This window comes from Scophthalmus maximus, chromosome 22 (assembly GCF_022379125.1).
Source record: "Scophthalmus maximus strain ysfricsl-2021 chromosome 22, ASM2237912v1, whole genome shotgun sequence".
Classification (NCBI taxonomy): domain Eukaryota; kingdom Metazoa; phylum Chordata; class Actinopteri; order Pleuronectiformes; family Scophthalmidae; genus Scophthalmus; species Scophthalmus maximus.
Genome location: NC_061536.1, coordinates 93,440 through 119,836, shown reverse-complemented (window position 1 = coordinate 119,836; position 26,397 = coordinate 93,440). Strand labels below are relative to the sequence as shown.

At 41.8% G+C, this 26,397-nt stretch overlaps 1 protein-coding gene across 4 annotated transcripts in view; it reads left to right on the top strand.

The window, feature by feature from the left end:
- smap2 (small ArfGAP2) overlaps positions 1-25,721 on the top strand; it is a 32,796-nt gene extending 7,075 nt beyond the window's left edge. The window contains exons 1-9 of one of the 4 annotated variants that reach the window (XM_047330281.1): positions 14,724-14,857; positions 20,096-20,229; positions 21,603-21,767; positions 21,896-21,955; positions 22,473-22,530; positions 22,801-22,913; positions 23,078-23,255; positions 24,007-24,413; positions 24,515-25,721. In XM_047330281.1, coding sequence (XP_047186237.1) covers positions 21,615-21,767; positions 21,896-21,955; positions 22,473-22,530; positions 22,801-22,913; positions 23,078-23,255; positions 24,007-24,413; positions 24,515-24,640 — 1,095 coding nt within the window. In that variant the 5' untranslated portion in view covers positions 14,724-14,857; positions 20,096-20,229; positions 21,603-21,614 and the 3' untranslated portion in view covers positions 24,641-25,721. Of the gene's footprint in view, positions 1-14,723; positions 14,858-20,095; positions 20,230-21,602; positions 21,768-21,895; positions 21,956-22,472; positions 22,531-22,800; positions 22,914-23,077; positions 23,256-24,006; positions 24,414-24,514 lie in introns of those variants that run through there. The other 3 variants (XM_035621205.2, XM_035621208.2, XM_035621204.2) reach the window with 3 other exon arrangements.
- Positions 25,722-26,397: the final 676 nt, after the last annotated feature.

Sequence of the window (26,397 nt, the reverse complement as noted above, 5' to 3'; positions counted from 1 at the left end):
AAATGAAAATGCTATGTTTATATTGCATTTGCATTTGAATATAATCCACTGAAGTGCAGGTTAAGGTCTTTGAAAATTAAAAGTCAAATGGAGGTTCATTTAAATTTTCATATTGTTATCAAATTGCATTATCATTTTATATAATCACAGAATTCCCATACAAGATGTGAAAATGAAAATGAAAATTGGATTATTGCATTTTCATTTAAATTTTTACTCAAAAGACATACATTTGTGGAAAATTATAATGCTACTATGGAATTACATTTTCATTTTCACATTAACATTTTCATTTGAATTAAGTCCCCTATAGGTTTCCATATATTACTCTCTATCCACCACGTCGATACCTGCAAATTTTCTCCAGCACAATCTCTACAGCTGTAACTTTTAGTGACAGATTGCACATATTTCCATATTGTGCACACTTTTATACAATATACTTTTATATATTTCTTCCATTATTATATGTTTAATTTTACTGTATAGTGTTTCACTAATTGCTCTTGTACTTTAGGCTGTACTTTGTACTTGCATTAAACACAATTCAGATTCTGACAATTCTTTCTTTTTTCAGTTAAGTTTGACATAATGAGTATCACATGCAAATCAAATATGTCATATCAGTCCACATCATAAGATCATGCAAACCCAACACAATCACCTGTTTCAACATCAGTAAGTGTTCTGCCCCAACTATTTGATGTTTGCATTAGACACTTGGTGATACAAAACGGTATTGCATGTGTGATTTGTATTTTAACCCACCTCTATATTACCGTATTCAGTTTGATGCCAGTTTCTACTGAGAGCACAGGCTATGTTAGTTACTCTTCACCTTTGTTGTCCTGAGAAAGTCTTAGTCCGTAAATATGTATGTTTGAAGCATCTGAATCACTTGTGTGGCATAGCGGCTGCTTATGTTTAATTTCTAAATGTTTAATTTACATAATTCACTGATGCTAATCGCGGTTAGCATTTCCCATTAAGAAACATGGTAACATTAGCATATATGCTAGCGGGATCACAGAGCCTCATGTTAATGGCTACTCATTTGTTTAATATTATTCCTAGAAGCGTGTATATTCTGTATGTTGTATTTTCATCAAGGCGAGAAATAAACACTGCATACATGCAGCTCAACATAGATACTATAATCTACCATGGAGTAGGCATGTGCCGGTATGAGATTTTGACGGTATGATAACCTTGGGAAAAATACAGTGGTTTCACGGTATCACGATATCATGTAAAATCTCTGGGTAAAAAAAAATATTGCAAAATTTTGCCGTTGACCAAAACTTATTTTATTTCTAAATAACATATAGAACATTTTGAACATTAGTAAATATTGTATGTTTACATGTAGAACATAATTGAATTATATTCTTGAAAAAAATCCACTTCTAGATTAAATTAAAATAAATGCCTCTTAAGTGTTGTTGATGGTGACTGCTCTGTACTGCTTGTGTTGGAGACAGTTGTTCCTCTGCACATTACGCGACCTGGGGGGATTCCACTGCACTTTTTGGTTCCTTAGTGAGGATATCTGTAAACACTGGTGGTGGTGGGCGTGGTTCTGGCTCTCAGCTGTAGGAGAGAGAGGAGACGCGGAGCAGAGCTGGCTCAGCGGAGCAGTGCTAGGTGCATGATTAGCACAGCTGCGGTGAGTCGGCTAATCAAGTTCTCCGGAGCAGCAGGTGTCCAAACCATACTGTAGTCGGGAAGGAGCTTCTCGCTCCGACACACCGATACGTCTTCTTTAAACTTAAGGCGTTGCAGCATTTATTAGAGTGAGACAGACTGCAACTGGCACTGCACGTTAGCCCATTAGCCAAACAAACGGCACACACGCTCACCGCTCCGCTCTCTCTCTTGCTCGCTCGCTCATACAACACCGGGCAGCGCAGCGTACAGGAATTAAAAGAAAGTTCATACCGTCGGGACGGTATGAACTTCAGCTTTAGCTGCAGCAGCTCGAGTGAAGGCTTCATACCCCCGAAGAGAAGCAGCGTGTATCAACATTCTTGGGACCTAGTTCAACAACAGCCCCTACTCCTGGAACACAAACCCATCTCTTCACTAGAGCGTCAGCTAAAATTGGAAAATTGTGATACAGATAATCATGGTGTTCACACACAGTTTGCAGCAAGCCAGCTACTCCACATTCCAAAGATTACCAGCACGACAGCACATGAGCACAGCCTGAGTATAGCAAAGCCATGATAGTCCTTTAAAGTTCCCCACTGAAGGTATACCTAACTTCAAGTACTCTAGACCACCCCCATGTGATCAGTCAGGCATGACAGACTTAGTCATATACCTGATACAAAAAGATGTGGTTAGCTCTGGACTCCTCAAGTTCGACGACAGACCAGGTTGGCCTGGAAAGCTTACTTTGTGAACTCCACCATTGACCTGAACCTCACCTCACGAGAGGAGCTAGACTTACTGACCAAATGGCTTGGACCACAGTCTGCAGAGCAGGCCAAACGCATCTGTGCAGTCCATATCCATTGATGTCAGCTTGGGACTCCAGATGGTGTGGACGAATGCTATGGCTCAGCTGAAATGATAGAAAACGCTCTGTTGGAAAAACTAGAAGAATTTCCAAAGATCACAAACAAGGACAACCAGAAGCTCTGAGAGCTAGAAGACCTATTGTTAGACCAGGAGGCAGCATTGAAAGATGGTTTCTTACCTGGACTATCTCACCTTTACACACGTCGTGGATTCAACGTCCTGCCAAATGGACTTTCATCCTTTCTTAGTCCATGTGCTAGTGTTATCCACATCAAGGAGAAATTGGACAAGAAAACATCAAGTCAACATGCTCAATCCTCCAGAGAACCCAACCTGCCGGAAGATAACAACGATTACCTAGGAGTCTCTTTGAAAGGACCAAAGATGATGAGAAAGTAGCCTTGTCTATTGGAGATGAAGAATTTCTCGAGATCATGGATAAAAATGTCTACAGGAACGATGCTAACAGCTGTATAGCTCCGTTACCATTACGTAATCCCAAGGCGCCATCTCCCAAATAATAGGGAGCAAGCAGCCAAACTTTTATCATCTTTGTGTCGCACTCTAGAAGGAAAGCCACACATGAAAGAACAATACATTGATTTCGTGCAGAAGGCGTTTGAGTCAGGCCAGGCAGAGCTAGCTCCACCAATAAAGAAAAATTAAGAGTGCTGGTACCTACCAACATTTGGCGTCTACCACCCCCAGAAGCCAGCCCAAATACCGGTGGTGTTTGATTCTAGTGCCAAGCATTAAAGTGTCTCCTTAAACGACGTCCTCTTAAAGGGACCAGGCTTAAATAATACTCTTCTTGTAATCCTCATCCGCTTTTGCAGGGATCCGGTTGCAGTCACGGTGGACGTCCAACAGATGTTTTACTCTTTCACTGTCTGTGAGGACCACCGTGACTTTCTGAGGTTCTTGTGGTTCGAGGACAACAATCTCACAAAACCAGTGACTAAGTACCGGATTACAGTACATGTTTTCGGTAACAGCCCTTCACCAGCTGTTGCCATCTACAGCTTGAGGCGAGCAGCACAGGAAGGACACAAAGAACATGGTAAAAATGCTAAGCAGTTCGTCATGAGAAACTTCTATGTGGATGATGGACTTACCTCTTTGCCCACTGCAGAAAAAGCATAGACTGTATATAAACATGGATGTAGCATCCGTGACATCACCCATTGGTTTCTGCAGGCTGGTTTTGAAGGCCAAAGTGGGTGGTTCCGCAGCAGCTCAGCCGTTGCCATCTTGGCAGTGCCCGACTCGGCTTCCCCGGCTAATCCATATATGGACAAAGAGGTGGGTCGAATGCAGACCGTTCGATGACAACGCCCACCTACGTCAAAGCTTCCCATTTAGCTGAGGCTAAGGAACTAAGCTAATAAGCTAGGCTAAGTGGGAGCCGGCTAGCTGAGGCTGCACCAGGTCGGTGATGACTGCGGTAACGTGAGCTCCGGTACCAGTCGTCCCAGCCAACTTACATGTGGTAAGTAACACTGTAACTATAAAACCACATTTGAAATAAATATGTGCTACTGAAATTATAATAGTCTCTAAGAATTAGATTTTTTTTTGTTGGTATTATTGGTAGTTTTGCACCACTTTATTTTGATTCTAATAAAATAAACGTTAACTAAACAGAAGTAACGTAATGGTTAGTGTTCTTGGCATACAGGATATTTTGCATTAAGACTGGCTTGTTGTCTTTAGTTATTATTGTTGTTTATTTATTTATTTTGGCCTTAAGGGACATACACATACACCAAACCAGACAATAGAAAAACTACAATTCCCCAGACCACTGTCGTAAACAGTGCACAGATCAAGTTTTCACACTGACAGAAGTCTGTGGTAGTCTCTTACCTGTACTGCTATAGACATTACTGTACGCGATTATCACTTTGAATATGACTGTAAGAAAGGCACTTTTATATTTGTTACAAGATGTTTATTACTTTCAGCTCATAGTTATTGTTTAGTTCACCTGTAATGCTTCTGCTAGCTGCACAAAACAAACCAGTACCAGTCGTGGCTGCTTGACTTAACAGTTATATAGTCTGTCTAAAAATAAAGTATTAGAGACTGTCATCTATATTCTGAGATGCAGTTTCTTAGTTCCATTTTATACTACAGATGTGACATAACAGTGTTGTCAATATAAACATGTGAGCTACACTATTTAGTGGACTTCACATTTTTCATTATCTGAAGCATTTATCACACTCATTTATTCATTTTTATCCTACAGTCAAAATGTGGACGTGGTGATGAGTTTGTCTGTCGAGGTGTCCAGAGAGCTGCAGACCTTGCCTTCTTCCACTCTGTTTCCACTCCATAAGGGAGAGCAGCAGCTGATGTCCTCATCATCCACTGTGGTGACAACAACCTGATGGAGATCAGTAGCATCAGGCTGGTCAATATGAAGACGATGCAGCAGACTCACCTCCAGTACCTTGTGACTTCTCTCACCTGAAGTTGACCTGTAACTGCTACAGTTGGCACTGCTATTGAATTTGGCCTTCAGGAGACACTTTTTTAAACCTAAACATGTCCCTGACTTTCATGTACAATGTTGAGGTTATTTTTATGTTCATCAAAAAATACCAACTATAACTACAACACTTATTACTTCTGCTCTTCCCCTCCATTACAGTCCCACACTGTATCCACTTCTCCTCCCACCACATGAACTCTGCAGCTCTGGGCTCCTTCTGAGCTCAGCAGTTACCGCCTGCACATGCCCAGTCTGTATATTAAATATAAATCTGAGAGTTGATATATAATTTCTGGTTCTGGCTCATAAATTATGTTTATATTTTAACAATTTTCTCTTTAATACTGACTGAATATGTCAGATTTCACATTCAAATCTGACTATTAATTGACAAATAACTCATCCACTACAGATAAAACCTTAAGCAATAACAGGTTTGTGTTATTTAAATATATTTTAAAATGCTGTGTAACAGTCTTCTTTGCTCTTGGAGACAGAACATGGTCAGCACAGTTGAGTCCTTCAGGCAGGTCCTTCCCTAATAACAATGACAAGACACAAATAAAAAATAATAAGACAAGTTTGTAAATGAAGAGGTTTGTGTGCTTGTTTTCTGTAGATATTCAAATGTATTTGAATGTAGTTTTAGATTTAACAGCTTTCTACCAACACTGTGAATATACAATACAGTATGTATAGAATATTTAATTGTTATCAAAGCTTACGGGCACTGTAGAATCATGTTTTGTTGTCATGTTTCACTTGGGAAAATTGTGACCATTAAGTTATTCACAAACCATCTGTGGACCTGGGGTCAGTGCTTAAGTGATAAGTCCGAGTTCAGTTCTGCCTCATGTTGAGCTTCCACTGTTCCAGTCTGTCTGGATCACCTGCAGGAAAACTACACACAAAAACCATGTCACATGCGATCACAACAAGTCTGTTTCTGCATCGCTCTATGGTGTTTTAGTAAAAAATATGAATCAAACTTCTTGTGTTCTTCTATTTCATTTTAAGTTAACGTACAGGCGCAATGACAGTTAGCATTAATGTTACGTTAACATTGCATTGCTCGTATGGCACATTTCACGTGGTGGACCATATTTTCCAACCACACGCAGACGCCTGTTTACCGGCTCATGTCGGTGTCATGTTGTGTTATTCCCGCTAGCCTCGTCAACAGAGCTGGGAGTCTCGCTCGAGGCTAAACCAAGGCTAGCTGGCATATAAGTGCTTAAGCAAGCTAAGCTACCAAGCCACGTACCGAGCGCAGACAACGACACCTGCTAATTACTGCAAACACAGAACAATACTATAATTTTACTTACCGTAAGAACAGGAGCACAAGCTTCTTAGACTTCTCCGTTGGGGCATCTGAGCGCAGAGCAGGTGTATTATTCATCCAGTAGTTGCTTGAAATGTTCTCCGCAAGGCTCTGAGACCACGGTCGAGTAGCCACGTTCAATGCCCGGGGAATAGCCTCGGGGACACCTAGCACTGCCAGCGGCTAGCTACAACCGAGCGGCTAACAAACAGCGGCGTCACCTGTCCCTCAAGTATCCACGCCCCTAATTATTCAGAATTTCAAACCTTAATATAATATACATGGGCGAGTTATAAAAAAATTCCCTAGCTTCTGTGTGTCCGAAAAGGAAAATCTGTGCACCAGAAGAGGCATACTTTCAACTGTAAAAAGTCTCTATGATCCCTTGGGGTTCGTATCACCAATCACGATTCAGGGAAAGGCACTTGTGAGAGAGATCTCCACAGGAGAGAGTGACTGGGACACTCCACTGCCAAAAGAAAAGGAAATACAGTGGAATACCTGGAAAGTCTCCCTAACAGAGTTTGTACAGCTCCAGATCCAGAGGACCTACGTACCTGTTTCTCTGATTACCACTGTTCACAGAGAAATCTGTATCTTCGCAGACGCTTCAACTTCAGCCATATCAGCTGTAGCTTACCTTAGGGTAGTCGATACAGAAGGACTCTTGGATCACATCGTTTTGAAAGATTCTCCAATTGGAAATCACTTACCCGTGCAACAGCCAGCCTCATCCAAAAGGCCAGAGCCTTCTCCAAAACATCAGACTGTAGCCATAAAAAGGATGAACATCTCCAAGCACGACTCGTGATCCTGAAAAGTGCACAACAAGACTCCTTCAAAGACTAAACAAAAAACCTTACTAAGGGTGAAGAAGTCTCAAAATGCTGTCCACTCAAGAGTTTGGATCCCATGATTGATGACAATGGTTTGCTGAGAGTCATGCAAGACCCCTAGTTCCAGTGTCTTCTGATCCTGATATGCCAGCTGTCTTCACACCTGCCATGCTGTTCACTAAGAAGATTGACCCAGTATCTACTCCACAAGGAAAGATGGATCTCAAGGATCTCTATAACAAACAATGGTAGCAAGCCCTTGCTGAAACATTCTGGAGACGCTGGAGGCAAGAATACTTGGCGACTTCAGTCTCGCAGGAAGTTGAATTCGGACGGATCAAACCTGCAAACAGGAGATGTGGTACTCCTCAATGACACTCAAGTTAAGAGGAATGAGTAGACCATGGGCAGTATTGTGGAAACCATTCCCAGCCGTGACGGCAGAGTTCTGAAAGTTGATCATCAGACAGGGTACCCCTAAGGTGTATTCAAGACCTGTTTCCGAAGGGGTACTGCTCCTCAGTAAAGGGACATATTGGTATTACAAAATACCAGTCGGGTTTATTTGAAGGAGCCAGGACTTATGCAAAGAATTTTGTTTATTTATTTATACATTCAATAGCTACATTTGTATGTTTTTATTTAAATTTTGTTTTGTTTTGTTTGTTTTGGTTCTTATTTTGGGTAGAAAACTCTGGCTCACACTCCAACATAGTAGGTGGCGGTAATGCACCATAACGCTGGTTGCCACCGGCCAAAAAAAAAAGGAGAAGAAGAAGAAGATTTGTGTTTTAACCCTCCTCTGTTACCCTAGTCAGTTTGATGCCAGTTTCTACTGAGAGCACAGGCTATGTTAGAACTCCTCACCTTTGTTGTCCTGAGAAAGTCTTTGTCCTTAAGTATTTAGGTTTAAAGCATCTGAATCACTGCTGATGTTTAATTTCTAAATGTTTAAGTTGCATATCATTTGCCGATGCTAATCGCAGTTAGCATTACCCATTAAGAAACATTGTAGAATTAGCATAAATGCTAGCGGGATCAGAGAGCCTCAAGTTAATAGCTACTCGTTTGTTTTATGTTATTGCTAGAAGCGTGTATAGGCTATATAGGCACCACAGGGCCTATACAAATTTGGTATCCATGTCCAATTCCATTTTATTTGTATAGCGCCGAATAACAACATACATTGTCTCAAGGCACTTTACATATTAAGGTCAATATTCCAATATAACAGAGAAAATCTAACAGTTCCCACAATGAGCAAGCACTTGGCGACTGTGGAGGAGAAAAAATCCCCTTTAACAGGAAGAAATCTCTGGCAGAACCGGACTCAGTTGTGGATGGCCATCTGTCTCGACCAGTTGGGGTGAGGAGAAAAATGGGGGAGAGAGGAGAGGTGGGCAGAAAGAGGGAGAGAGAAGAGCTGTACAACCGCTGCTTTAATCTCTACCAGACTGATACTTATATTTACAAAATAATACTGACACTTATAGATGCAATTATGTTGTTATTATTAATAATAGAAACAATAATGACGGATTTGGATCCTGCAGCTCTGGAGTCAGAGATACACTAGGAGAGAGAAAAAACAGATAGTTGTATAACAGCTGCTTTAATCTCTACGAGATTTGTAATTATAAAAATACTGGTTTGGGTGAAAGAGAGAAATGGGGGGGGAAGAGAAAAGAGGAGAGGGGAGTGGGATGCAAACCCTGGTTTGGGTTGGGTTTGGGATAAGGGGTGGGGGAGGGATCCAAACCCTGGTTCGAGTAGGGGTTGGGATTGGGGTAAGGGGTGGGGGAGGGATACAAACCCTGGTTCAGGTAGGGGTTAGGGAAGAGGAGATGGCTAAGAGATGGTTCAATAAACACCTGAGCATCTCTTACAATAAACTTTATCAAAGAGGAAAGTTTTAAGTATAATCTTAAATGTAGAGAAGGTGTCTGCCTCCCTGACACAAACTGGGAGCTGGTTCGAGAGGAGAGGAGAGGAGCCTGGTGGCTGAAGGATCTGCCTCCCATTCTACTTTTACAGACTCTGGGAACCACAAGTAGTCCTGAGTTTACAGAGCGAGGCGATCTATTAGGATAATATGGAACTAGGAGCTTTGTAAGATATGATGAAGCCTGATTATAAAGGGCTTTGTAATCTAGGCTTTTGAAATCTATTCTGAAGTTTAGGAAGCCAATGGAGAGATGCTTAACACTGGAGAAATACGATCTCGTTTTTTAGTTCCTGTCAGAACTCGTGCTGCAGCATTTTGGATTAACTGGAGGCTTTTCACAGACTTGTTTGGGCATCCTAACAGTAATAAATTAGAGTAGTCCAGTCTAGAAGTGACAAATGCATGTACTAGTTTTTCAGCATCCTTTTGAGATAGGATGTTTCTATTGTTCTTGATATTGCACAGGTGAAAGAAGGCTGTCCTAGAGGACATGTCCTGGTTAAAGATAACTCCAAGGTTCCTCACAGTAGAGCTGGAAGCCAAAGTCATGCTCAGATAGTGTTTCTCTGAGGTGTTTAGGGCCGGTACAATGACCTTGGGTTTGTCTGAATTTATAAGTAAAAAATGTAGTGCTGTCAACATTAACGCGTTAATCTTTGCATTAAATGTGAATTATCTAATGTGTTAATAATTTAACACCATTGGTGCATTTTGATTACTTCCTGCGGCGGCTGACCTGTGCGATGACCTGTGCCACATAACCGTTAGCCATTAGCCATCCTGGTTAAAGATGGATACGGACAAGGAAAGGGTTTAAGGAGTTTATCAAGAAAACACGCGAGAAGTGACACAGGGAAATATGCGATACACACGCGAAACAGGAATTGTTTGTCACTTTCACAAAATTCGTCAAAAGGAAAAGCGATCAATATATTGCAAGATACTCTTATGTTGAAAGAAACAGGAAGTAGTTTGAGCGGACACTCTGTGTTGTGCACATGGTGAGAAATAAACTTGACATGTTAATAAGTGGTTCTATGGTGGCAGAATGTGTCCATATTGTAAGCAATGTGAACAATATCTTGTTGGTGCTAAACATAATCATACTGGCGCCGATGTGTCCTTTCTGTGACCAGTATCTTGTGTAAGCTATCAAATATAATGACATAGATGACCAATGTCATGTTGAAGATATCTAGTATGATGCAAGGATGTGTACGTGTGTGGACAATCAATCATGTGACATCTCACGCTGCCTGTTTCATAGATAGTGGGTACAAAAGAACTGTACACCCATATGCACTTTGAATCGCCTTCGTTTTGTGCTGTGACCCACATCTCAAAATAAATGTCTCCCGCTGAAACTGCTCATCGGCCTCCCAGACTTGTCTTTCTGCAAACCTCCTGAAACCTGAAATTCCTTACAGTTCTGTATTAAAGCAAAGTATTAAACGCTCGTAATCTCGTCAGTGAAAATCCTCAACAAAATCCTTGCATATAATCTGCACGTTGATTTTTTTCAGAAACACGGGAAAGGCGGGGAATATTGTTGAAGAGTGTTGTTGTGGTTTCCAGGTTGATGCACTCACTGTCTGTCACATCACAGCTCACACGGGAGATGGTTCTCAGATGTGTCCAGATATTCAGCTGATAGATATCTGGGCACGTCGGCGAGGCCTCAGTGAATCACTTTGGCCCTCATGGCCTTATTGGAAATCTGTAGTTCACAGGAGAGAAAATCTGTGCTCAAAGTTAAAAAGATGCTATTAAACAATATTATTTGAATTTAAATACTTCATTTGTGTTGATTCTACATTAATTCCATGATTTTACATTTAAATTTCCATTGTCTTAAGGGAAAAAATGCGATTAATCGCACTAAAAAAATTATAAATCATCCAGGCCTTTATGTCTTTAAGACAATCCTGAAGTTTTTCTACCTGATTAGTTTCAACTAGATAAATATAGGTGGGTATCATCTGCATAACAATGGAATTGTATGTGATATTTTCTTATAATATTGCCTAAAGGAAGCATATATAAAGTGAAAAGTATTGTTGAAACTTGGCAAGTTTGCAACTCAAGCTGCATTCTGCTGAGCATGAGTTCATCAGTTGACTTTCACATACTCAATATTCCACACTGTGGTGAGCTGTAAAGGCTTTTATCACTGACATTCAAATCATGAACAAAGTCAAAACATCTCAAAGCAGATCTCAAAGAAATTGGCAACAGTCATTCTACAGTTATACTTTGTGTATCAATTGAATTAGCTGTTGAGGGCCAAAAGCGGAGGTCTGTTGTTCACATCCCCTGTCGTATCAAATGTCCTGAATGACTAACGTCTAGGATGAACCATGCTGTGTAGTACATCATACAAGTGTGTATTTCAATATTTAAGACGAAACATCAAGTTTGAGAGACAATCTCCCAAGGATTAATGTTTTACATTCCAGGCATTTCTGTATGAAATGAAAAAAAAATGATTATCAGGCTCTTGTGAGTCAAACTAATCTACAAATGAACTGCGTTAAGAGTTTCACTACAAAATAATAATATGATATTGATTACATTTAATATGGACTTGATATTCATAGTCAAGTCATTTTTTTCATGTAGCACTAAATCCCAAATTAGTCTCATGGCTTTCGAGCTCAACAGCTCAACAACCATAAGGAAATTAATGAAAAGCAATGATTTAAGTGAAAGAACTACAAAAAAACTAAGTATAAAATCAAAAATGACATGTAGGAGTTCACAGTAGTGATTATTGAATAGACAAATTGATTAAAAAAAATCTCTTTTCCTACTAAATCTGTTCAAAGTACCTGGAGGTGTGCACTGTTCGTGGACAGACATTAGTCCTCACTCAAGTACTGCATTGATTGAAACCAAAGAGCCTACTGTGGTGCAGTGTGCAGGTGTTAGTCACTTTGAAATGTAATTTTCAAGTATGTCTCCTTCCTTGAATCTGAGTATTGAAATACGAGAGTTGCTCTAAATCTTTGAAAAGATAAAATATGTTCACGCATGATATTATGTGTGGATCAATGAATTTGACTGAGCAAAATCTATGAAATATACAAAATACCAAAACCTGACTGACACACGCAATAAATATACTTGGTAAATTTGCTTTCGTATCAAAAACATTGAATTTACAGTTAAGTGGGGATGAGTGTTCTATCTGGCTACTAAATGTAGCACGTATTTTGGTGAGATTAGAGAGTTAACAAACATTTGCAATGAATCAAACTACTTGTTTTATATTTTGTAATTCTATTTAGGGGTGTGCAATCTGACGAATTTATACCGTGTATGATCATAATTTGACATATGATGTGTAATCGTACAAATTGCGAGGAAGTTGCTCTGGTTACAGAAAACTACGTATGCATTCATTGCAACCAACATATATTATTTTTTATTATATATTATCATATTCAGCGCTACTAACGGCATTGAAGACATTAACGTATCTATGATGAATCTTCCCCAATCCTGAGCTCTGTGTGTGTGTCCCGGAGCTTGCTCCATGTGGCGATAGCAGAGTGAACCAGTCTAAAGAGACAACGCTTGTTGCCACAAGTTTATTTTTTATTTATTTATTTATTTAGCCTATATGGTGGGAAAAATTGTGATTCAGATCGTGGATTGTGATTGTGATATGATCTTTTGGCCAGATCGCCCACCCCTAATTCTACTACAAACCAGATAAATAATGATTTAACACGTAAAACTGCAAGAATTCTCGCTAATAATAGATGAGACTTCATTATTTCCAATGAAAATGTGTTTTTTTATTAATAACTTTTGCTTTAGTATTTTAAAAACGTTTATCCAATTCTGAATTTGCCTTTTTTTTTTTAAAAAGTAGTGGGAACATACAGTAGATGAAGATGCAGTGACCAAATCATTCATGTATAATTGCAACAAAAGGGGTCCAAGAATGGCCCGCAACTAACTTCCTTAGTACATTTCAGGGTGATGGAAATAGCCATTGATCTACAGGTATTTGTTCATAAAACAAAGTATTAGGTATTATACATTTCATTAAAAAAAGAAACTAAAGGATCACAAAAGTTACAACATCATCATTAGAGGCACATTAATGTCTGTTTAAACATTTTAGTCAGATGAAAAGACAAGGGATCACTGTAGTGAGCAGAATTAATTCCCCGGGGACCATTTATATCTGTACAAACTTTATGGCAGTCCATCAAATACATTGTTTTCATACTTGACCAATGTCATCAGCTAACCAGCCACCGGGCAGACAGACCAACACCGCCATCTCTGGAGCCACACAGCTAGCCGAAAAGAGATATACATACAATTTGGTACAGTATGTAAAAACAATCTGCAGCCCCCTGAAAGTAAGGGTGGAGGGTGGAGAACATGACAGAAAATTTGTACTGTGACAGAGAGATATGGTCAGGCATGGAAGAAGAGGGAGGCAGCAGTGGTGAATGAGAGAGATTAGAAAAGGCAGCCAGGACACAGGGAAGCATTAGAATATAGATGAGGAGCACAAACTAATTCCTGCGTTTGGCGAGTTCAACACAATTGACAATATTGCTCTCTCTGTGCCTGTGCCAATGTTTACAGCAGTTAAGCAGGCTTTGCAGGAGTAATTCTACTATTATTAGCCAGCATGACAGCTAATGCCTGACGGTGAGGATGATGGACATACTCTGTCTGGTGACCCACTGTTTAGTTTACTGGTTTGCTCCCTGATACTGATTTTACTTTTTTTGTGTCTGTCCCTTTTTCCAAGCCCACAAATTGAGCACACAGGAAACGCATGAAAGGTCGCTTCCAGTCCAGGGATTTCCTGTTGATAATGCAAATATAACATAAAATATGGTTTCTTTTAGCGTGCATGGTGTTTCCACAGCTGGAACAAAGAGGAACGTTTTTATTTTCTGAAACTCAGTTTCCTCTTACATTTGCATAGAATGGCCTTTCTTAAAACTTCAGGTGACAGGGGGAGAGAAACTTCAAATTAAAAAGCTTCTCTTCCACCTGGGGGTGTAAAGGCCACAGTGCACCAACTTGTACCAAGGTGCAAGCTAGGACCCGTAACAGAGATGAATGAAGAGGCCAAGACAGAAGCAGAGCGTGGTTCAGCCTCAACTTAGTGAGGAAAAGGAGGGGGGAGCAGGAAAAAAGGAGGAGGGGTGAGAAGAAATAGAACTTGTAGGGAGAGATGAGGAGAGAAGCAGCAATTCTCTTTGAAGTTCACTATGCTCTCTGAAGAGGACGGTTGTATAATTTGTGCAGAGAAATAGCCTAACAGTGTTGTTTTTATTTACCCCCTCTCAGAGTTGCCTGTTTAGGCAAATATTCTGACAGCTCTGCTGTTAGAAGGAAGATCCACAGAAGCAAACACAACGCTACATTACGCTAACAGTTAACCTAAAGAGCAAGGGGCTGAATATGGGGCAACACAAAACTAAATGGCAGAAAGAAGGACAAAATAGGCCCCTTAGATAACATTGCACCCACACAGGCTCATGACCGAATGAGTAAACACCCCAGCAGGTATCCAGGCTCTCTCTCTCTCTCTCTCTCTCTCCTGTCTGTCTGTCTGTCTGTCTGTCTGTGTGTGTGTGTGTGTGTGTGTGTGTGTGTGTGTCCAGGCTCTCTCTCTCTCTCTCTCTCTCTCTCTCTCTGACTCTGGCGGAGGAGGCTGCGCTGCTGGTGCTCCGGGTTTCCCGTGGTTATTGTCGGTGATTGCAAACTTTTTTTTCTACTCAACAGTTTACCAGTGTACTACGTGTTCTATGGTGTGAGTGTGTGTGATCGTGGTTGTTTTTATTGCGTCTTTGTCGGGTGTTAGGGAGTTTGGTGAGTGTTTGCTGCGTGTGTGGTTGGTGTCTTCGGACATCAAAGGGGGAAGGGGAGGGAACCAATACTAAGGAGGGCACGGGGATGGGGGACGGGGGGGCAAAGGACTGTACTGACTTCAGTCAGCCTCTTCTTGTGATGGCTGTGAGGAAAAGAAAACAGTCGAGCGACGGCGATTCTCAGGCCAAAAAAGTGGCAGGGGGGAGGGGGAATGGAAAATACAGACGAACGAGGGCGATTCTCAGGCCAAAAAAGTGGCGGTGGGGGAGGAGGAAGGAACGAACAAGGGCGATTCTCAGGCCAAAAAAGTGGCGGTGGGAAGGGAGGAAGTGATAATACGGACGAACAAGGCCAATTCTCAGGCCAACAAAGTGGCGGGGGGAGGTGGGGTAGGTGGTGGGGGCGGCAGTGATAGGGCAGGAGGTGGAAAAGGAAGAGGTGGGGGGGAGGCTGGGGAAAAGGAGGGGGGTGAGGATGGGGACGACGGGATGGGGATAGAGGACGAAGAGGAGGGGGACAGTACTACAATCAGTCAGCCTCTTACTGACTCACAGGTCGCTGTTGGTTCGGTGCAGGAAGAGATGTACCACGTACAGCAGATAAAGAAGTTCCTTCAGAAAACGAAACACTGCAAAAATGTGAAGTTCGAAGACCATTTTGGGGACAAGATGGTGTTGTTGACCTCAATGCGAGCTCAGATGAACCTCAGAGGTGAAGGGGTCTTCACTGAGCAGGAGTTTTACAGATTAAAGAATCTGGTTCGGAGGATCAAACGAGCTTTTGAATGTTGAGGAAAAAGAAGACATGTAAGGTAGTCCGTCTGCTGTCGGTCTCAAATTTTGTATCATTTTTAATGTGTGTATCTCTCCTCATGGCTGATCTTATGAGTAATTTTACCATCTCCACTCTTAATATAAATGGTGGCAGAGATGTGAGGGCTTGCCTCTTTGAGCCTTTACAGCTTAAGAGAATAAGCATAGCAATGCTACAAGAAACGCACAGCGACACTCTAAACGGGTCGGACTGGAGGTGGGAGTGGGATGGGGATGTGGTTCTAAGTCATCTTAGCAGCACCAGCGGAGGAGTAGCTCTCCTATTTGCAAAGAATTTTCTGCCAGAGTCCCACACTGTAGACGAGAGAGTGAAGGGCAGGCTTTTGGTAGTCAGAGCCAAGTATGAGCTTTTTCATCTGGTTTTTATAAATGTCTACGCTCCAAACTCAGGACCTGATAGAGTTCTTTTTTTGAATGAGCTCGGTCGGGTTTTGAGTGAGTGTGACCCAGAAGAGTATTTGTTTTTAGGGGGAGATTTTAAGTGCACTAGTGATGATGTACTGGACAGGAATCATAGTGAGCCACATGCTCCTTCAAAAAAAACCATGAAGCAGCTGATGGAGACTCACAGTTTGACAGATGTGTGGAGAGAACGGCATTCGGCGCAGAAGCGGTACACATGGGTTCATAGCAGGGAAAATGTTTTCACTATGGCTATGTATATATTGCTAACATAAAAAGCAGATCTGCATATTGGCATTTTAACACTGCTTTGCTTTTGGATGCACACTTTAGGGATGCTTTCATTTTCTTTTGGAAAGGTTTTAGAGACAAACGGGGAGAGTTTAGGTCACTGAGGCTGTGGTGGGACCGGGGTAAAACTGACATCAAGCAGCTTTGTCAACAGTACACTCTCAATATTTCTCGGGACATTACCAAGTCTATGCAAAATCTAGAAAAGACCATAGTGGACCTGCAGAGTTCTGCTGAGTCCGCTGTGAATCGGGTGTGTTGACAACCTCAGGAAGGGAAAAGCCGTCTTGGCAAACCTACTGGGTTTGAAAGCACAGGGGGCTCTGATTCGGTCCCGGTTCCAGAGCACTGCACTGATGGACTCGCCGACAAAGTTTTTCTTCAGCCTGGAGAAGAAGAATGGACAGAGCAGAATGATCACCGCTCTGTGTTCGGTAGGAGGACAGCAGCTAACCACGGCGTCACAGATAAGGGGGAGAGCTGTGGAGTTCTACTCCGACCTGTTCAGTACGGGATACACGGCAGATGACAAGGCTTTCGATGTGTTCTGCAGGGGCCTGCCCACAGTTTCTGGGGACGACAACCAGGAGTTTGAGGGGCCCCTGACTGAAGAGGAGGTTTTCAGAGCACTACAGAGCATACAAGGGGGAAAAGCCCCTGGCATCGATGGTCTCCCCCCAGAGTTCTACAAGACTTTCTGGGAGGAACTGAAAACAGACATTATGGATGTGTTCACCGAAAGTTTTGGGGACTGCTCGCTTCCGCAGAGTTGCAGGAGGGCAGTGTTTACTCTCCTCCCTAAGAAAGGCGACCTAATGGACATAAAGAACTGGAGGCCGGTCTCTCTGCTGTGTTCGGACTACAAACTGCTGTCCAAGGTCCTGTCCTCCCGGCTGAAAAAGGTGATGGACCGGGTCATCCACAGGACCCAGACCTACTGTGTGCCCGGCAGGTCCATTGTTGACTATGTGTCTTTAGTCTGGGATCTTTTTACCGTCTCTGGTTCATTGGGTTTAGATACTAGGCTAGTTTCATTGGATTAGGAAAGGTTCGGCCTCAGCCCTGGTTTCATCGCCATGATAAAGGTGATGTATGAAAACATTGAGAGTGTGCTGAAAATTAATGGTGGTTTATGTGAACCTTTCAAAGTGACCAGAGGGATAAGGCAGGGCTGCTCGATGTCGGGTATGTTATATGCTTTGTCTGTCGAACCCATGTTGCACAATGTCCGCTCATCTATCAATGGCCTGGTTTTACCTGGGTTTAATACACCTTTTACTGTCAGCCTATGCAGATGACATCATAGTTTTTACAAAGGGTCAAAAAGATGTGGATAGCTTAGGACACATTGTTGAGGTTTTTCAGAAGATCTCAGAGGCCAAAGTGAACTGGGCCAAGAGTGACGCCTTGGCTGTGGGCAAATGGGCGGGAGGTCTCCCTCAGCTTCCAGGTGGGTTGACCTGGAAGAGAGGGGGCTTAAAGTACCTTGGGGTTTATCTGGGGGATCAGGCAACCACGGCAATGAACTGGGAAGGGGTGGTGGGCAAAGTGGAGGGAAAGTTGAATAAATGGAGGTGGCTGCTTCCCCACATGTCATACAGAGGCAGTGTACTTATCATAAACAACTTGGTAGCATCCAGCCTCTGGCACAAACTGATATGTATGGAGCCCCCTGCTGGTCTTTTGAAGAGTATCCAGTCGATCATCCTAAAAAACTTTTGGGACGATCTACACTGGACTCCTCAATGTGTTTTGTACATGCCAAAAGAGGAGGGTGGGCAGGGATTGGTGGACTTAGTGAGCCGGACAGCTGCTTTTAGACTATAGTTCCTGCACAGATTTTTTTATTTGGGAATGATGATGTCGTATGGAGGCCAGTGGCCAGCACCATTTTAAGGGGGGTAGCAGGTCTGGGTCTCGATACTTCATTGTTTTTAGTGGACTGTGGTTTTGTCCCTTTGTGTAAACTGCCTCATATTTATCAAGGACTTTTTACAGCGTGGAGACTTTTTAAGTGGTCCAGACTAGGACCTGCAGCATCTCTTTTCTGGCTCATGGAGGAGCCTCTGGTGTGGGGGGCCCGGCTGGATCTCCACGATGGCAGCAGACCCGGACTCACCGAGAGACTAACGGGAGCTGGAGTGACGAAACTGAGGGGAATCGTGGAGGCTGCTGGTCCTGGTTTCCAGAACAAGGAGCCAGTGGCCTCCCTGCTGGACCTGCGGTCGGCCTGCCACACCTAGACCATTCTGAACGAGTGGAACAACAGACTGGACAGTGAGGAGAAGGAGATGCTGTGGGACTATTTTAATGGAACCGGAGCCCCCGACTCGGGCGACCCTTTTCCGGACATTGGCTTTTGAATACATCATGCTGACTCACCGGACACTGCTGCTGATTTCCACATGCAAACTGGAAAAGGTTTGTACAGAAACTGTGTTCTGGCCACTCACAGGAAGACGCTGGGTGAGAGAAAGGACATGGTGTGGAAGGAAAGGCTACCACGAGACAGCAAGCCGGTGTGGTCTCGAGACCTGCAGTGGAGGATCCTCCACGGGGCTCTGGCGGTGAATCTCTTTCTGTCCAAGATAAATCCCGCCGTGTCCTCCACATGTCCATTCTGTCCACACACAAAGACCATCATTCACTGTTATCTGGACTGTCACAGACTGAAACCTCTTTTTAAAATTTTAAAAACGATGTTTTTCGACTGTGGGGAAGTGTTTACGGAGACTGTTTTTATTTTTCGTGCTGGCTACAGACAACAAGGTGCTAAAAAGTAGCAGTTGCTGAATTTTGTGGTTGGTCAGGCCAAACTGTCGATTTATAAAAGCAGGAAAGACAAGATAATGTGTCTGGACACAAGCTGAGAAAAATGTACGTGTCTCTGGTAAGAGCCAGGGTGAGAGTGGATTTCAGGTTCCACTCTCTGATGAACGACATACAAGAGTTTTTAAACCAGTGGTGTTTCACCACGGCTGTGTGTTCAGTGAAGGAGGGAGAGCTCATCTTTCACTCTGTTTTTATGACCTGATTCATTCTGTTTTTTCATTTTTTTTTGTTTTGTGTTGTTGTTGTGTGTTTTCTTTTTCATTTCATTTGTAGAGGACCGTGATGTTTATTAAGATGGTAAATCTTAATAAACATTGTTTTGTAAAAATCAAAAATCTCTCTCTCTCTCTCTCTGTCTGTCTGTCCGTCTGTCTGTCTGTCTGTCTGTGTGTCTGTGTGTGTGTGTGTCTGTGTGTGTGTGTGTGTGTGTGTGTGTGTGTGTATGTGTGTGTGTGTCCCCTCTCAGTCTTAGTTATGTAGGCTAACTCTCCTGTTGAATCTCATTATGTGTCAGGACAGCACATGACTTACACGGGATCAGCTGAATTCAGACTCATAATTGAGATTTCAGAGTTTTGCTCATCAATCTTCGAGCCTCACATCCTCTCTTCTGCTACTGCTACATCTCTATGTAGAGATTGACTTCTTTTTTTCTCAGTTTTGGTATCATTGCCACAATTATTTCATTGGCAACCTCTAAAAATACCCTCAAATTGAAATATTAACTTACCTTCATCTGTCTCTCTTTTTTTTTTTTAACAGGTCCGAGATGGGCATCCTGGAATTTGGGCATTTTTATCTGTATCCGCTGTGCCGGTATCCATCGAAACCTGGGGGTTCACATCTCCAAGGTTAAGTCCGTCAACCTGGATCAGTGGACACAGGAGCAGGTCCAGGTCAGAGGTCACACTACAGATACAGATATCAAGATGGTAACATTAATTACATGTTAGATGTGTGACATACATCATCAAAACAGATATTAAAGGGATATATGAGGATTGTGTTCACTTATAATCAGATCTGGACAGTAAGGCAACCTGATCCCTACTGACTTTCGGGTATGCAAAAGACCCTTTTTGGCTGGCTACAGCGTTTCCTTTTGCAAACGGTGTGACTTTTTTAATATTGTACCAACACTTTTATAACCCAAGACCTTCTATACATCAGAAATGGGCAGTTGTTGAGTCAACATTTGAAGAAGTGAAAAAAACAACAACAGTTTTTTCTGATTGTTGTAACTGTTGTTTCGAGGACTGGGCATGATTGAGCAGGAAAGGAGGAACAGGATATAATTTTAATATTGTACGTTTACATATGTACTGAAGAGGAAATAGATGCTTTCTCATTAATATGCTGCTTAGAGATGTAACGGTATTAAAATTAAACATCACGGTTATAGTTAACCAAAATTATCACGGTTATTATTATTATTGCGGTATATTTAAAATATGATGAAACTGATCAAAAAGATACATGAACCTCTCAAAAGAAGTTCTTGTTCTTTTTTTTCTTGAATAAGAAACAAAGCACGAAAGAGACTTACTCCAGCTGCATTGCATTTACAAAAATCATATCTTGTGCAAAGATGTGTCTGTGTTTGATTCTGCTTTACACAATAACCACCATGAAATAATCTGATTTGAAATAAACAAAACAATATTTGTCTGATTCAATTATCTGTCCTAACTGACGCCACTCCCTCTCTGCATTCCCTCTGCACTTGCTTGACCAGTGGCTCTCTCTCTCTCTGGCACGCAGGAGGGGAAACTGAAACTGAAAGTGTGTTCTGTATGTGTTCTGTGCTGAACATGACTGTCTGATTCTCTCTGCAAAATAAAAAGAATGGCTCCCTAGCGCGATTTTGGTCTACAACAAACCCACGTTGTAGCTGCTCCTGCGTCTGGGTGTATTGCTAACTGAGCTGGACAGTATTTACTGGGGTAATAAACCGCGGTTTTAATGATAATTAAAATTTGAAAAGGTAGAACTAACCGTCGGGGAAAATTCACTGTGTTTTACCGTGAAATTGGTAATTGTTTCATCCCTACTGCTCATTTTGTCTGGTTATAAAGCAAGGAAATCACTAGATACTTCCCTGTGTGATAACATCCTAGAGCCAGCATCTTTTTTCTGTTCTTTACACACAAAAAAGGGATTCTATCAAATATCTAAAAACACAATGGAAATAGTACGCTGGAGATTTTCTTTTTTCTTAATTAGACTGCTTAACAATGTGATTTGGTTCGTGGTGTATTGATGTCCCCAGTGTGTCCAGGAAATGGGAAATACCAAGGCCAAACGTCTTTATGAGGCTTTCTTACCTGAGTGCTACCAGCGCCCTGAAACAGATCAGTCTGCAGAGATCTTCATCAGGGACAAGTATGATAGAAAGAAGTACATGGATAAGGTCATTAACATCCAGATGCTCAGAGTGAGTCTGCACACATACACACACACACACATACACTCACTCTCTCTCTCAAGGCTTTACTTGCATCTCAATCCATGGAATAGGCAGAAAAAAATGTGAGAGTGAATAGCCATTTTTTTTCTGTGCAGAAAGAAAAGAGCTGTGATAACATACCCAAGGAACCAGTTGTGTTTGAGAAGATGAAATTGGTGAGTGTATCCTTGTATGTTCCTGCTGCTTGTATCACAACATTAAGTGAGTAAAGGAGGAGTAGATTGTTTAAGGGCTTTTGAATGACTAAGTGCAGACAGCAGACTCAAACTGATGAAGCTTTAATGTTCTTTAAACTCATCTTAAGCATGGTACGTAGCGAAGGGTGGTTCCAGCTGGCAGGCTGATTGAGGGGGATGTAGCTAGACATGGCAGGTAACTGGAAACAGGTGGGTGATGAACCTGAAATGCGGGAAACAGAGAATTAAACTGGAGCAAACACCAAACTGAACTGAACTACTGCGCAAAGTACAGTGTGGCCGTGTCATTTGTACCACAAAGGCGAATGGATGATGTGGTGGAGACCAGAGGGAAGATCCTGGGTTTAAGTACTGCTGTTGATGAGAATAAGTCTGAAAAAGGCAGGATAATTGGCAGAAGCATTTCTGGATTCTGGCCTCTTGAGTCAATGCAGATTTGTTTTGTTAATCCTATCCATTGTGTCTGTTGTGACAGAAAAAAGATATCAGCCCGAAAACAGTTTCCCATTCTGTTACAGACCTGCTTGGACTAGGTAATCTACCTCACACATGCACACAGGCACACTTACACTCATGCAGCCTTATATCAATCTAAACATTTCCACCTGGATCCTTTTATGACTCAATTTATCTAATTTCATTTTCCATCATAAAAGCCAAACAAACAGCAAATATTTAGTTTGAGTTCAGGAATTTGAGATTTGATTAGATACATTCATGTGAAAATAGTTGGGTTATATTTGAAAAAAAATATTTTAATAACCATGCCTACCCCCTATACAATGGTGGCGAATGTGTTCCAGACAGTAACGCAACACAGAGCCCAGCTGTGCCTAATCCACCTCTGTCTCACTCTGCCCTGGATCTCTTCAGCTCTCTGCCAACACCCTCATCTGTTTCCTCCACGAAAACAACGGTAGGAGATAAAACACTGTACATACTGTTCACTTTCCACAGAACCCGTATGTTTTTGGAAAGTTCCCCCTACACCCATGTTATATTTGCCTCTTTTGTCACCTTTGCCTGGATCCTGCCATTGTTGATAACATTCTCTGTCCATGCCCCCTGCCACCCCACCAGCCTGTTTCCAGCTCTATGCCTCAGAGTAGAGTGACAGCCTCTGTGCCTGAAAATCTCAGTCTGTTCCTGGATATGGCGCCCAAAGCAGAAGGCACTGTCAAGAAACTGTCCAAGGATTCTATTCTCTCCCTGTATGCTTCCACCCCCTCTGTGCATGCTAGCAGTATGGCTAATCACGGTGAGGACTACATTCATTTTTACAAGAAGTCCTTTCCCTAACTTTCCTTAAAACTGTAGTAATAAAAAGTTTTTGCATAAATAATGGATCAATTAGCTATATGTAAATAGAGAGGGTTTTCTTGTAATGGCAATTAGAAATAAATACTCCCCTAAAACCCTGCAGTTCCCCGTAACGCCATGGAGCCTTTAGTTTCTTGTAGTTCATTTATTAAGTTTTGGCCAAAGATGGACAACACGTCTCAACTTCTTCCCACTTGCCATCTTGCTCTGGTGATGTCTTTTGGAGTTATGGGTCCCGCAGATACACCCACCTTACCAATCATGAGTCAATCTCAGCCGCCAATCATGATGTCTCAGCCTGTTTTTATAGCATCAAATGACCAACTATCAAAAATATTATCACTTGAATTCACTGTTTCAGTCTATTTTTCATGAAATAGCCACTGTATACTAACTGCCAAGCACCAAAAAACAGCCAGAGGAAGTAAGCAACTCATTCTCATATAGTGAAGCATCTTGCAAATATAGAGCCAGATGTGTTTCTTGGGAGTTGGTGGAGACTTGAAGTAGGTCTAAAAGAGGAATAGATATTAAACTTATACTGCAAATGATTACTAACATTGCTCATTGATCTTACAATGCTGCAACCTAGTGGTGACAACAATCCATCCAGTTCAATTTTGTCTCATTAAAGATAAAGCATAATGAATTGGTGAAAATAAACAATTTCTGTCTGTGATTGTTTTCAGCAGGCTTGTACATGAACCAAATGGGATACCCAACACACCCGTACGGGTCCTACCATTCTTTATCCCAGACATGTGGAATGAGAGGTGCCATGGTGACATCACAGATTGCCATGATGAGACAGCAACAAAGCAGCATGATGGGGGTTCAACAAAACAGTATGATTGAAGTACAACAGAATGGCATGATGGGTGCCCAGGGTGTTACGGCTCAGCCCAGTGGCATGGTTGCATCATCCTACATGACAGGGATGAGCCAGGGCATGATTGGACAGCAGCAGCATGGCATTATGGGACAGCAGCTGAGTGGGATGATGGGACAGCAGCAGGTTGGAGGTTTAACCACATTACCCCACCAGCAGGTTTATGGAGCGCAGCAATCCCAGCAGCTACAGTGGAACATTTCCCAGGTGTGTCACTATCATATGTTACTTTTTTTTGTTGGCATAAAAGTCTTTGGGTAGTAAGTACAAGATATTAAATGGTGTAATGTGAGTTTTGTGGCTTTCAGATGACTCAGCACATGGCCGGCATGAATCTTTACAACACCAACGGCATGATGGGATCAAGCAGTCCCCACATGGGAGGTTCAACAAATCCAAGTTCAGTGCATATGACAGCACACATCTGGAAATGAACTCATCTATCCAAGAAGTGATTAACCACCAATAACCCACAAAAGAGAGGGGAAATGAGTTTTAGGGGTCTATGGATAGGACTCTCCATTTGCATTTTCTAATGCAAGGGAGTGAGAGAACGAGGAGACAGGTTTGAAGAAGGATGGTTTGGGAAACCACTACTACCTCTTTTTCTCTCTCCTCTCTCCCCAATGCTTCCTCTTCTTGACTCATCATTGGCCATTATTTGCCGATTTCCATGCTTGCCTTCAAAACATTTTGGTATGACGACCAAGACAACAGTTCAGAGGCCAGTGGTTAGGGCAACTCATCCTCCTCTGTACCTATAGCCTGTATGTGAGGGTGTTCACATGCACGCACATCTGCTGTAAGTGAGTGTCAACTAACTACTTGACTTAAAATAACAGTTTGGTTTCCGGAGAATTGTACTGTTTTTTCCTACTTGGTCAGAGTCAGAAAAACATTTTTTTTTCATGGTAGGTAAGAATGGGGTTAGCCTAGCTTAGCTTTACTTGTTGATGTTGTTGCTATTTATTGGAGTTAGTATAGTATTCCCTCTTAAAGCAGGAAATATTTATTGTTGCATGGCTAAGGCATTTTAATATAATATATATTATATTACAGGGGAAGTAATGGGTCCCTAGTTTTGCAGAGTAGACAGAAGCTGTGTTATTCTTTATTTCAAGCTGACTCATTTTTAAATAAGAATCCTCAAGAGGGATCTTGAATATGCTTTTGATGGCTACATATGATAAACTTTATCAGACAAAAAGACCTCATTTCTAGTCAGACCTCAAATTTAAAGATATCAGACCTTTCATTCGAACATAACAATTTTTACTTGATTAGCTTAAATACATTTTCTTTAATATTTTCAAACAGTAGGCCAATGGTTTTTTTAATATTACTATAGAAAAGGCTTTATTAATCACTGTGTTATGCTAAGTAAAGCTATATCAAATAAATAATTTGACTGGAAGGCTGCACGGTGGTGTAGTGGTTAGTGCTATCGCCTCAGTTTGCATGTTCCCCCCGTGTATGCGTTGGTTCTCTCCGGGTTCTCCGGCTTCCTACCACAGTCCAAAGACATGCAGATTGGGGTTAGGTTCATTGGAGACTCTAAATTGACCGTAGGTATGAATGTGAGAGTGAATGGTTGTTTGTCTCTGCATGTGGCCCAGTGATAGGCTGGTGACCTATCCAGGGTGAACCCCGCCTCTCGGCTCCAGCCCCCCCGCGACCCTTAAATGGACGGTAGACGATGAATGAATGAATTTGACTGGAGTTGCTTTTGTAAAACATTTTAGCTGCAACCATTTGTGTCTACATTTTTTTCATTCAGCGAACATATAGGGTTTTTACAAAAAGGAGTTTGGTTGGAGCATCATTTAAAAGTTATAGTTTTCTGTATCAGATTAGAGTGGCTATATTTATAATATAGAATTACAGGAATCAAGCTAGGCTAGGCTTATAACCACAATAATCTCACCTTCATACCTGCACAATAATGAGAAAGTTATTTTGAATGTATCTGGCTCTGTGTAAGTAGAAACATTTATTTAACTAAGTCATCCTACGCATCCAATAATGTTAAAATTTAAGAAATGTGTTGATAAGTTCTTAGCTTCTCACTGTCTCAGCTGCAGAAACCTTCCTTAACAGCCCTAGGTAATGATGTCTGCTACACAGTTTACAGAGAGCTTCTTCTAGAATCAATATCTATTTCAATTTTAAGCGTTAAAAGTCTTAAACTGGA